The following is a 14,097-nucleotide window of genomic DNA, read 5'->3' as shown; positions in this document are numbered from 1 at the left end:
CTAATCTGCACCTGCCACCGGCTTCCTTTCTGCGCATGCCTGGGTCTGTTTACTTCTCCATTTCCGTCTGGCTGGGTCTCTCTCGATAGCGTGACTGTGGCAGTTGTGGCTCCATCCGCCGGTTCTATCGGCACCGTCGCTTTCTCTTGCCTCGCCGCCGCTTGCTCGTCCAGCCGATAAGGTAGGGAACTTCTACTCCTCGGCAGCCGGCCCAGCTGTCATGTGTCCTGCCAGACTCTGCGCTGGCTGTAACAAGCCGGTCCTTGACGCCGTCCACTGCGCCCAATGCAACTCATATTACCATCGAAGTTGTCTAAAGATTAAGGCAACCCGCACTGGCACCCTTCGTTGCTGCCGTGATACTCACTTGCAGTAGGTGCGAAATATGGAGATCTGTCAACTACCACCGTCCTCGCCTTCCGCTCCCGTGCTCGGCTCTAGCTCTGTCTTAGGCTCGCAACCTCCGCTTTCGGCTGCTCCTACTGCCTCCGGATCTCTCCTTACCCCGGCCGTTACGTCTCAAACTACGCTTCTCGGAGAAATGATGCGCCGGATCGACAGCAGATTCGACGACATAGGAGGTCGCATCGATGGCATTGATGATCGTCTTGGCCCATTGACTGTTATGCAAGAGCAAATTGACAAAAATGCAGCCCGCATACAAGATCTCGAGTACCAAAACCGTACCCTCGCTGAGAGACTCGATGAGTTGCGGACAGCCTTCGCTGACCTTTATCGTCACCAGGCTGCTGATCAACCGGAACTGCGGCGCGTCTCTGCCCGGCTCTGTGAGGCGGAGCTCATTATTTCAGGGGTTCTTTACCTATCCCCTGACGAACCTCGCGCAGTCATTCTGCAGGTTGCAGCCTCCCTTGGCGTTACTCTGGGAGACGAGGACGTCCTATCCTCGCGCTTCCTAGTCCCACGATCCCGTGCCCGCCGGGATACCTCCCAGGGTGATGCTCCGCTGCCAGTTATCGCTCTCGGGACTTGTGTCTCCGGCTCATTGCTGCCAAGAAGGCACACGGGATTCTCCGCACCTCCGACCTTCTCCCCCGGCGCACCACTCCTCCGCTTGTCATAAATGTGAACGAGGCTCTCCCAGGGGATGTCTACAAACTTCTTGTCGCAACCCGTACTGTGGCCAAAGCTAGAGGATTTAAATATGTCTGGCATAGCGATGGCGTTGTTTTGCTGAAGTCCAGGGACGGCGAGCGTACTCGGCGTATACGCACAGTTCAGGATCTCGAGGCACTTGAGGTCGGGTCTCCCTCCGCCTCTCCCGGCGGTGGCTCTGATGCCTCTCCGTCCAGCCTGGGTCCCTCTGGCCGTCAACCTAGGCCCGGTTCCGTGCGTGGCCGTACTTTGCAACCACCGTTCTATCGTGGCTCGCGTGGTTCCATCCGCGATACACCAAGGGGTGCCGTCGTCTCACGTCCGCCTCCTTTAGCTGAATGTGAGGTGACACAGGAGGCGCGCACCAGCCCCTCCTCTGCCCGCTCATCGCCTCAGTGACCTGGAACCTCGAGCTTGCCGCCTGCGCCTGGATGTTCACGCTCCTCGCTCCAGATCTGCCATATTAACGCCAACTCCATCCGTGTCCACATGGACTATCTCCGCTACCATTTCACCGCCTCCCCATACCACGTCGTCGCCGTTAGCGAGTCCTGGCTTCACACTGAAGTCTCTGACTCTTCAGTCGCTTTACCCGGTTTCTCCATCCTCCGAAATGATCGCGCTGGTAAAGTGGGCGGTGGGGTTGCTCTGTACCTCCGTGACCCACTGCGTGGACGTATCCTCGCGGCATCTCCGCCTCCTTACTCTGCTCTCCCTGAGTACCTCGTGGCCGAAGTCAAGGCTCCTGGCCTGTCCCCACTTCTGGTCTCGGCAGTTTACCGCCCGCCAAAGACGGCCAACCTGGCCCTATTCGAGTCGGATTTTGACCTCTACTCACCCGGTTACGCTCTCTCTATAGTCTTGGGCGATTTTAACGCGAATCAGCTCGCTGACTCCTACAAGGCCCATAACATTCGTTCATTTTGCCAGTCACACGCGCTTCACCTGGTACCCTTCATGGCCACTCATCACACATCCACCGCTGACTCTCTTCTGGATCTCTGTCTCGTTAGTGACCCTGACGCTGTCGCTGACTTTGCACAATCGGAGACCCCCTTCATTGCTGGGCACGACCTAATTTACGTGACCCTTGCAATGCCCGCTCCCTCGAACCAGCGGCTTATCACCTCGCGCTCCTATCGTAACTTCTCAACTGAGGAGTTCGCCCACTCCCTTGACTCTATGAATTGGGACTGCTTCTTTCCACCTGCCTCCGCTGATGAGCTGCTGCAGCGTCTCCAGGGCAATCTCACCACCGCCTTGTACCTCCTGCATGACGGACCCTGTTTCCCTGGCACCAGCCAGCCCACTCTGAAGCACAAGAGCCTGCAACCCTCCAGCTCCGTGGGTGTTGCATCAAATAGACCTCCCGTCAAGGCCTCTCACCAGGCCCCCGGCGGTGCTGCTCTCATTGTGGGACGTGAGGAGAGCGAGAGTGACGTCACCTAGCTACTTTCGCCGCATTCCAGCAGCGGTCTCTCCTTTCCCCGAACCACAGCGCTCCTACGTCTCGACGGCCACCTAGACATCCCAGTCGGATAGAGAGTGGGAGTCTCCGAAAAGGACCACCGACCCTGAGAATCGCCGCCCCCCGACACCGCCGAGCTCTCCGGAAAGCCGGTATACGCCGCCCCCGAAGACCGAGCCCACTCAGCGCATCACGTCCTCACTACAGCCGCCACCGCGGTACAATCGGACGACGACCACCCCTTCCCTCGCGTGGCAATCCTTATGTTAAATCATGTATATATGTAAATAAAATAGTTAATAAATAAGATGTACATATAATAAAACCAAAAACCTCATCTTTGACTCCAGCGATCTACCCCTTCCACGCGGCTCGGTCGAACAACCAGGTAACAACAAATAGCGAACAATGTCTATCATCCCTATTTTGCAGAATATCTTTGACTCTTCACTGCAAACAGGGGTTTTTCCATGTGGCTGGAAAAAAGCTCCAGTGCGACCTATCCCTAAGATAAGTATGCCTAAAGTACTGCAAGACTTTAGACCTATTAGTATTTTAAATGCCACTTCGAAAATACTCGAGACCGTTGCCTACAGACAAATGTCGGAATTCATCGCTCAACGTGACTTGCTTGATCCGCTTCAATCTGGCTTTCGAAAGTTTCACAGCACTCATTCTGCAGTAGTAAAAATAGTTGATGATGTAAGAGTTGCCATCGACCGTCAGCAAGTCACATTATTGGTTGCGATTGATTTCTCGCGTGCATTTGATTTGGTAAATATTCAGTTGCTCTGTGACAAGCTGTATAATGTGGGATTTTGTGCGTCGGCTTGTAATTGGTTTTGCTCATATCTGACGGGTCGGACTCAGGTAGTGGTGTCCCCCTCAGGCAAGTGTTCTCAATCCCTAGGTAGAAGTGCGGGTGTGCCGCAAGGTTCCATCTTGGGCCCGCTACTCTTTTCGTTATTCATCAACGACATCGGTTCTGTACTGAAGGATTGTTCGTACCATCTATACGCTGACGACTTCTGCATTTATCTTCATGGTTCTTTCAGCGACTTTCCGGATATCATTCGACGCGTTAATGAGGACTTGACTAATGTTGCTAACTGGGCGCGATCCAATTCACTTCTCATTAATACTGCGAAAACCGGTGCAATTTGGTTTGGCTCGAGCAGCTTCATCAAAAGGCTCTCCTCAGTCGTTGCACCTGACATCCTGCTTAGCATCACCGTTGTACGCGTCAGCGAGATGCTGAAGATTTTGGGTGTTACACTTGACTCTGCGTTAACTTTTCGAGCTGAATGCGGCGTAATTAGAAGAAAGTGTACGGCTGCTCTTTATCGTCTTCGTCGATGCGGGCATTCCCTAACACTTTCATGTAGCACTCATTTTCATTAGAGCACTCATAATGACCTTTTTTGTTTATTGTGCAGGACTATATGTTTCGATCTCAGGTGAGCTTGTAACGAAGCTTGGTAGTAGCATGAATGCCGCTATACGGTTTGTAACGGGTGTCCATAAAAGCAGCTACATTTCTCCCGCATACATACAGCTGAACCTGTTATCATACGCATATAGGATTGAGTACCTAGCTATGTCCTTCCTGGCATCCGTCTTGCGTACTGGCCAACCTTCGTATCTCGCAAGTAGATGTAGGTTTAGGGCCCCGAATCGTCCTGGAACGAAGCGCGCGACGCATCTTGATCTTGTAATTTCTAAGGCAAGTCTGAATTATTTGCGTGATTCGCTTTTTGTCTCGTGCGCCGAAAAGTGGAACAAACTCCCGATCTGCGTTAGGAACATGTACGAACGCCCTTGCTTTAGGCAGCATCTGTTTGCCCATTTGTTTAGTAAATTTAAATATGATAAAGTGTTGTAAGTAACACCATTGGTGTGTAGCCTAGGCTAGTTATTAGTCACTTATTTTGTTTGCGCCCTTCTTTGTTATTTTTTCTCGTTTTTATTACACTAATACTTGCTTTGTTTTCTTTTTGTATACTTCATTAGTCTGAATACTAATAAGGTTGTTATAATATTAAGCTTTGTATAATGCAATATAATGCAAGTAGATTTTATCTACTACCATATGTAAATAATCACCTTGATATGTATATTTTGCATATTGCTTAGGCTATACGGGAACTCTAGTCATCGACTTCTGGATCCCTAGCCTCTGATAAATCTAATCTAATCTAATCTAATCTCTCTCCTCTCTCTCTCCCTCTCCCTCTCTCTCTCGTGAGTACTCAAGTCGCTTGCTACATCGCTCGCTCTTTTTTGACTCGATTCTACTCAGTTCTGCCTCCGGGCTTGTTTATTTTCCAGTTCATAAAGCACGCCGATTTATTGCTTTTCACCTCTGCATATCATCGTTACAGAATTGCACATTTCTTCTGGTTTTGAGGTGAAACGTCTATCTGGAGCTGACCTCAAACTTCTTCGGCTTGTGATTTTCCTATCCACGTCGAATTGTGCATGCGCAATATTTTTTTTTTTATCAATTTCTCTCAACTGAGCGATAAAAAGAAAATACATAGGGTTTGGGTACTAGCCCATACAACCATTTTTACACTTGTTATTACATTTTTCAATTATTTCATATTTTGCTTAAATTACAATTATCTGATCATTTTATATTATAAATTATTTGAACATTTTATATTTTATTTTAGCATAAAATATATTATTGTGTCAGAAATTAATTTTTGGAGTTAATAAATTTGATTGAAGCATCAAAAATTATGATCTCTACTTGCTACAATCGTCATCTACAACTACTCTATCGACCAAAACGTCTGACACCATCGATCATCCGCGATGCGTATTGTATCTCTCTGTGGGTAATCTAACACATATAATTACACAAGCTTGATTTGATACTTCCGCTGATAGAAGGCCATCATTCAAAGTTTATGTCGTTAATCGATGCTCATTAAAATGTCATACGCGAAATCGTCATGAAACGAATCGTTTAATCATATAAGCACATTGGTAGCTGAGCATAGGGATAAATCATCATCTCTTGAAAATAAATGCCTAACATTAGCACGTGAGATTGAAACGCATCATTGTCCCATCAACACGTTTCGTGAAGGATGTATGGATGATTCCGATATAACTGTGATATTCAATGTCCTGTCTTGTTTGTTCTGACTGATCATTAATTAATGAAATTTTTGTCTTAGTTAGATGATTATAAACACATTTCAACATTATTTTTATATAATATAACTTGCCACTGAGAGCAAACTTACAATATATCACTTAAATGTCAGTACCGTGTCCTGTCCATTTCTAGAATTTACCGATAAACTGTTAATTTTTTTTGTCGCAATCAATTATTTGAACTAATTTTGTTATAAATTCTAATGTTTATGATCAAACTGAAAAAAATTGACACACTTTTTGTTCAATGTATTGAGTTAACATCGAATTCCGATTCAATAACTTTTGTAGTTAATTTTAACGAATTTTTGAATTTGAATTTGTGTGACTCGAGCGCCATCTCCCTGGAGATTTATGAAACGTCTAGTGAACCATCTTAAAAGTACGTCACCTGCGTAATATTTACAAACATTGAGTTGGTGAAATAGTGCAAAGAGTTTGTGTCATGTGAGAACTCAATTTTGAAAAAGGTATGTCATAAATTGTCTTGTCGATACGGTGGTATTGATAAACTTCATTCACTATTAATTTTTTCCGACCAAAATATTAAATTCTTGTATTAAATACCAGTCTAAATTTTACAGTAAGTGGATATTATCAAATACAAAACCAAACAATTACAGTTATTATTTGAAATGAAAATGTCAGTACCGTGTGTGTCAGTACCATGTGAAAGAATAATAAAAATAGTATATAATTATAGTCATTAGTTGGAAAATTAGTTTAATGATTAATTGTAATTTTTTTTAATACAGATCGCACCAATACTCCGTACTAGAAAGCTACCTCATACTAGTGACACTAAAAATGGAAAAATTCAAGAACTGCCATCAAAAACAAAAATCAACCGTAAAAATACAGTTAGTGCCCAAGTAAAACAATATCGTTTGGAACAAAAACGTACTGCTGAAAAATTAAGGAGAAAAACTACGGAACGATCCAAAGGCTCACAAAAATTATTATCAGAGTGAAAGAGCAAGAAATGAAAAAATAAAAAAGGAACGAAAACTCAAGTCAATTGATCAGTTATCAGAACGAGAAAAGCGACCTCGTCGCAAACAACAAAATTTATGGAAAAAAAAACTCACGGATACGGCAAAAAGAAAATAATGAGTCGACAACGGAGCAAAGTGATATGAATAATAACTTTGAATCTAAGCAAGCCAAGGTAGGAAGGAAGCGAATACAAAAAAATCTACGTAAATGTTTCAGAGACGATAAAAAATTATTGGACGATAATAAAAATCTGCGAATAAAAATAAATAGCTTAAATAAAAAATTACAACGTTTGAATAACAAAAAATCGGACTCGACATCGCCCGAATCTAAAGTTGATAAAATGTTGAACGGTCATAATGTGAATCCTGAAGTTAGGCAAAACATTAATACTTCATGAAGTCATGGTACAGCAACTAAAATCATCTTATGAAGAGTCAAGAAGTTCAAAGTTCAAGCAAAATTAGGTAGATTAGTGACTAGCAATTAGTGGAAAAATTGTGAAAAAATACCGACAACTATCGGCTATTAGGAAAAATGTTGTCCCTATTATTCCTTCAAGAGTTCATAGGAGTAATAAACCATTGGAATATGTAAATAAAATGAAAAGCAATCAAAAACTCATCCAAGATCGAGTGACAAGTCTATATGAAAAAAATAGTCAGATAATTCCTGATGAAAAAGCTTCTATAAAAATGAATGGTAAACAAGTAACAAAGCGTTATGTGAATGCTACGATTCAAGATTTACATTCTAAATTTTGTTCCCAAAATACGTACCGTGTTAACTATTCAACTTTCGCAAAATTACGCACAAAGTATTGTATTGAACCCAAAGTTACTAATCGAAATACGTGTGCGTGTTTCACTCACGAAATTTTTTCTTTGTTGATACAACCTTTTCACAGTCATAAGTTACTGACTCAAAATACCTCATACAAAAATTTGAACAGTTTCTTATGTGACACTAATTCTGAGCAATGTCTTTCAAGAACGTGTGAGATGTGTAAGTTAAAAAAATTGGAATTTAATTTAAAAGAAAGTAATCCTGTTCACAAAATATCTTACATGAAGTGGGAAGTATCTTCAGAACAAAGAATTGATGAAAAAACAAAAATAAAAAACCAATACCTGTTAAAATTACTTCAGGAAAGAAAATTTCATGTACGATGGGGCAAGCAATTGACCATTTTAATCATGAACTAGATTTTTTTATAGCCCATGAATACAGAATTACTCACCAAAATAACTCCATGAAAAAACTTACACACTCTATACAAAGCAATGAGTTAGGACTTCTCATTGACTTCAGTGAAAATTATTCTTGAAAGTGTCACGAGCGCCGCACATTTACCCAAAATTGTAACATATTACCGATCATAACAATTTCATCATTTATTATTATTATCTTTAGAGACAAGGAAGCATAGGTTTAGTTAGTACATATAAAATATTTTATTTTAATCAGTTCGTGGTATAGCCAAGCGCAACGGCGTAGTTGGACAGCCAGCAACGTCAGCGTCTTCGCGCCCGCCGGATCCCGGGTGTAATCAACACCGGGATGAGGCGAGCGCGAAATCACGCACTTCGAGGATGACCGTTGCGAGGCGAGCCTTTGTTTTAAATTGCAAAGTCAGCAGAAATTCGCTCGCCGCCCGACGTTCCAAGGGGTGTCGGACGAGCGAGCGAAGACAGTCCCCGTTAGAGACAGCTAAGAACGACATCTACGGAACCCGGGCTCCTTCAGAGCTGCTGTGTGAAGAGTATCAGACTTAGATTCACCGACGATTAGAGTGGGAATCCCTCTAATTCTATAAGCGGTGTTCCAAAGCATCTCGCGTCGCGGCGTTAGTCCTTGAAGTAGTAATAAGTGTTGAACCTCGAGCCACGAACTCTATAGAGTAGTGTAGTACGTAAGTGAGTGAGTGAAGGTGTAAGCTTCGGCACCATCGAGGCCGAAGCAGAATCCGAGAGAAAGAGTACGAAAGAGCGAGAACGTGAGTAGTATAGGAAAATACTGTAAGCTTCCTTGTCGATAACCCTGCTGCCTTTTAGTTTTTCATTAAATATTTCTACTCGCTTCCATTCAAAATTGGTACCACATAATTGAAATCCTCCAAACCATTTCCCACGGAACGCCCTGTAGAGGACGTTCGCCTCCGAGTCCACCAAAATTAAATATAAACCTCGGTAATAACAAAGAGGGTGAAGTCGTCGCGTGCGAGACCGCTCCGCACGTGACATAAGTATGAAACGGAAGTTCGGTCAGTACACTTTGAGGCTAGTAGAGTTCAATGTACTTTACACACCGGCATGATCTACTCTTCAAAATCTTCCCATGGCTTTGCTACTTTGTCAAAATCACTCAGACATTATCCTTCTGCAATTATTGTTCATATAAAAAAAAAACACTTTACGTTTATCTAGCTACCAACCCAGAGATAAGAAAATTACACATAACGAGTGATGGTGTAACTTTCCTCATTGCTATTCTCAGTTAGAAGATATTACCTACAACTTTAGTGAGGCTGGCCGTGGAAAAAGTTCAGCTGATGGGATCGGCGGCTGCATCAAAAAATTAACTGCCGACCAAGTGAAATACGGCACGGATGTGTCAAATTTTGATTCTCTGTTGGCGATTTTGCGAAATCGTGTTAAATCTGTGTACCAAGAGAATATCTTGAAAGTTAACACTCGGTCACCGCCGACTCGGCACCACCTACGTTCTTCGTCTGTTTTTCGCTGGCTGGCCATCCCATATTTAATTTTAAACTGCGAAAGGCCGAAAAATGATTGCATTCAACACGGCGACGATTATGTTTTAGTTTTATGCATGGAGGTATGGGAATGCCGAATAGGTAGAATACAAGAGCGTGGTATAATCCCTATGTTTTCCTTGGAAATCGAACACAGTACCCTGTCAAGCTGAACATTTGGGTGGTTGTTGTCGACGGCCACATTATCGGGCCGTTTTTCATCGAAGGAAATCTTAATGGGGAAAGATATTAGCAACTACTCAAGGAGCAGATTATACCTGCAATCAGAGCGATTGACGGGGACGTAAGTACAATTTATTCAAGTTATACATAGGTACATTATAAATAATATTATTAATGATGATGATGACGATGATGATGATGATAACAGTAATGAAATTAATGATAATAATGTAAGATCGTGGTCCCCCATGTTGACTAAGAAGTTTATGAAAATCACGATGGCCAAAGTAATCATAAAATGGGCTCAATATGATTTTGCGAGGCAATTGTAGACTGCGATCTTAATTCTTTCGATTATAAATTACAATTGTAATTCGTAAATCAAATCCAATCAATTAGGCCCAACACTGGTTGCAGAGCAGTTGACAGGAAATCGAGAGGACCTGGGTTCAAATCTCAGTGCAGTTACCCGAAGCTTCGGTTTTCCAAGATTCTGCCAATAATATTAACAGTAAAATCATCATCATGATTTAATTCATCGTCAATTGAAATATTTCAACAATTACTCGTCAGAATTGAAAAATAATGATACAAACATCCAACTATCCAACGTAGATAACACATTCCATCTATCAGTAAAGTCTTCGGGTATCAGGGAGCCGTGTCTGAGTGAACCCCAGCATTGCGTCTGACGTTGAAACTTAGATACGGTGTTCGGCGCAGAATCCCCAAACCCTTAGGTAGGGCCCCTGAACCTGCAAAGAGCTACCTGCATTGCGTCAGGCCGTCTTGATGCAGGAAAAGGTATAATTGCGTATAATTGCGTATAATTGCGTGTAATTGCGTATAATTGCGAATAATTGTTATCCTTCAGATAACCATGCTTTCACGTATTCTATATCCTGCCTCACCTTTCGTGAGACGAAATATTATAACCACGAAATAATAACTCATAAACGACAATTTTCAATCGTCCGAATCTATTAAATATCTGCTCGTGCGAACTGATCACATGAGTAAACGATTTCAACTCAAACAATTATAGATTCACAAATGGTATTGTCATTCGTGTTACTCGATTCACGTGAACAAGACACTAAAATATTTCATTAACAAATCATTCTTGGCGCAAACAGACCTCTCGCCTCACGAGTCTTCGGTCAGTTGCGCTAATTCTGTGCCTCGCCTCACGACCACAGAATCAGTTTGCCCCAAAACCGTTCATACGACCTGTGATGATGGGTTTATTCCACTCGTGCTATTGCAAATGAGAGTGATGAAACAACTTCTGAGGCTATCTCGAAAACCAATTTACAGGGTCAAACTCTTGTAACCTCTTCGAGGAGCTCGTTAAATAATTAATAAGTGATAATTTTCCACCTTCCTCACATGTCAAGAGACCGAACCCTGCCTTTCTACTTACGAGACAGGAAATTCATGAAAACTACTACAATATTCGAGGGGGACTTCCGTTTCCGTTTTGGATGTGAGTGGCAGGTGTGCGGAAGAGTGTGAGTGAAAAGGCGAGAATTTAGCAGGATAGAAAAGGTGAGGAGAAAAGGAAATAGGGCAGAGAAGGAGCGGGGAAGACATAGACCGGAGGTCGGGTGAAGGGAATAGGGAGGCAGGAATAGAAGGGAAGGGCAGTTGAAAAAGAAAAAAGGGGGAGAGTTTTGAGGTTAGGCAGAAAGAGCCGGCGGACGGCAACGATAAGGATAAGATAAGAATAGGCGGTGACATCTAGGGAGTAAGAAGGGGGATAGAGTAGAGACAGGTAGGCGGTGGATAGATAAGGTAGGGAGCGGTGACGGAGAGAAAGAATATGAGTAACGCGGGTGGCCAAAAAGAAGGGGCGAACAGGGAAGAGGAGGAGAAAAAGAAGGGTAGGCCGGGGGCAGTAGCAGCGTTAGGGAGGGATAGGAGGCATAGCCTGGGATCGACGACGACGGTACTAGACTTATGGAAGAGAAAGCGGGCGGTGGAAGGGGAAAAAGGGGAGGAGGATGTGGACGAGATACAGGAAAGAAAAAGAGTATTTGGGAAAAGCAGGAAAGTTCACCGGTCGCCGGAGGGTAAGAAAGGTGAGGAAGGGAAGGCAGAGGGAGGGGGTATACAGGATATGTTAAGGTTAATTAGGGAAGAGCTAAAGATAGGTCTAGAGGAGGTCAAAGGGCAGGGAAGGGGGATCAGGGAAGAAATGGAAAAGATTAAAGGCGAAATGACTAGAAGGGAAGAGCAGTGGGACGTAGAGAGGGAGGAGATGAAGGAAATGATAAGGGATCTAGGTAAAAGACTAGAAGAGGTAGAAGAGCGGAGAGGGGGGGAGATGGAAAGGGTAAAGGAGAGGCTGATAGAATTAGAAAAGAAGAGTGCAGAAGGCGGGGGGGAAAGGCAGGTACAGGGGAGTGCGGAAGTGGCGCAGGTAACAATAGATAGGTTAAAAGAGATGGAGTGGGCTATAGAGAGGAAAGAAAGGGAAGAAAGAAGGGGAAATATAGTAGTGAGAGGAGCGAGACTTGAGAAGGGAAGAGAAAAGGAAGGATCGAAAAAGATTTTGCAGCTGATAGGGGTAGAGGTCGAGGTAAAAGATATGTGGAAGGTAGGCGCAAAAAAGGGGGGAGAAAAGGGGATATGGATAGCAAGACTAGGAAATAGGGAGCAAAAGAGGCAGGTAATGGAAAGAAAAAGCCTCCTCAAAGGGAGGGAGGAGAGAATAGAAGAGGATCTCACCTGGGCAGAGAGGAGAATGAAATGGAAGTTGAGGGAGATAGCAGCTATTGAGGAGAGAAGGGGAAACAGAGTAAGAATAGGGTATGCAAAGATCTAGATAGACGGGAAAATGTGGAAGTGGGATGAGATAGGAGAGGTGCTTAGGGACGGTACAGGGAGAGCGAGGGAAGAGGGGCAAAGGGTGGGGAGGGGAGGGGAACAGTAGGGGAAAGCGATAGGGAAAGGTCAGCAAGCGAGGAAAGACAAGAGGGAAGTATAGAAGCACAGGGAAGGGTACGTAGTGAAAGGCAGTCGGGGGAATGGGCAGTGGGGGGGGGCGGGGGGGGGGGGGACACAGAGGCAGGTGGGGTGGGAGATAAAGAGGAGAGAGAGGGGAGTAGGCGAGACGGGAAGGGAGTCGTAAAAAGTAGCTTTTTGGAATGTGGCGGGGCTCGCGAGAAAGTATGAAGATTTCTGGAGGGGGCTAGGGGAGTGGGATGTAATATTTCTAATGGAGACATGGATAGAAAAGAAGGGGTGGGAAAGGATTAGAAATAAGTTGCCAGTAGGGTATAAATGGGAAGTGCAGTATGCGGTTCGAAAAAATAGGAAGGGAAGAGCAATAGGCGGAATGCTGTCAGGGATAAGAAGGGAGATAGTAAGTGGCGAGGGAGGGAGGGAAGAGGTAAAAGAGGGCATGATAACAAGGAAAATAAGTATAGGGGGGGAAAAATGGGTAGTAGTAGGAATATACGTAAATGGGGATCTAAAAGAGAAGATAGGGGAATTGAAGGAGCGGGCAGAAGAGATAGAGGGAGGTGCAAAAGCGCTAGTGGGGGTTGATTTTAATGCCAGGACAGGGCAGGAGGGGGGAGGATGCTGGGGAGAAGGAGAGGAGGAGAGTAGGAAGGTAGGCAGCTGGTGCAATTTTTAGAAGAGACAGGATGGGCAATAATAATGAACGCGAACATAGAGGGGGATGAGGAGGGAGAATTTACGTATGCAGGAGGGGCGGGGGTGACGGTGATAGACTACGCTATAGGAGACATCGAGGTAAGGGATAGGGTCAAAAGGATAGAGATTGGGGATAGGGTTGACTCGGATCATTAGCCGGTAATAGTGTGGTTGAGGGGGGCAGTGGCTAGGACAAGGAAGGGAAAAAGAGTAGGGGGAACTAGCAGAGGAGACTGGACGGAGGAGGGTAGGATGAGGTTTAGAACAGAAGTCAAATGGGAGGGGATATGAGAAGTGGATGTAGGTAAAGAGATAGAGAAAAGAATAAGGGAGTTTAGACGAGCCTTAGATGTAGAAGGGAGGGGGAGGGAAGCGAATAAGGGATGGTGGGATGAGGAATGTAGGCGAAAAAAAGCGGAAGTTACGCAGAGTCTAAGGAAATGGAGAAAGGGGGAGGGGGAAGGGGACGCGTATAGAAAGGAAAGAAGGGAATATAATAGGCTATGCGAGGAGAGGAAAAAGAAAGAAAATGAGGGCTTCATAAAAGAAGCAGCGGAAGCAAGGACAAAAAGCAAGGTATGGGAGATAGTTAATAGGGAAAGAAAGAAGTGGAAGAGGGTGAATGAAGAAATAAGAGATCAGGAGTGGAGAGAGTATTTCATGGGATTATTAGGCAGGGTAGAAAGCAAGGTAACAGAAGGCGGGGAGACGGTAAATAGGAAGGGGGACGGGGAAGGGGAGCTGCAGA

General features: G+C 44.4%; 1 protein-coding gene across 1 annotated transcript; it reads left to right on the top strand.

Annotated features, from left to right (window-relative positions):
- The first annotated feature begins 11,508 nt into the window (after positions 1–11,508).
- Positions 11,509–12,513, top strand: LOC124293264 (coiled-coil domain-containing protein 177-like). The gene has a single exon (XM_046733515.1). The coding sequence runs from the start codon at positions 11,509–11,511 to the stop codon at positions 12,511–12,513; it is 1,005 nt and encodes a 334-aa protein (XP_046589471.1).
- The last annotated feature ends 1,584 nt before the right edge of the window (positions 12,514–14,097 follow it).

The sequence above is a fragment of the Neodiprion lecontei genome, chromosome 3 (genome assembly GCF_021901455.1).
Source record: "Neodiprion lecontei isolate iyNeoLeco1 chromosome 3, iyNeoLeco1.1, whole genome shotgun sequence".
Classification (NCBI taxonomy): domain Eukaryota; kingdom Metazoa; phylum Arthropoda; class Insecta; order Hymenoptera; family Diprionidae; genus Neodiprion; species Neodiprion lecontei.
Note: the sequence above shows the minus strand (reverse complement) of the source record. Positions and strands in the feature narration are given on the sequence as shown.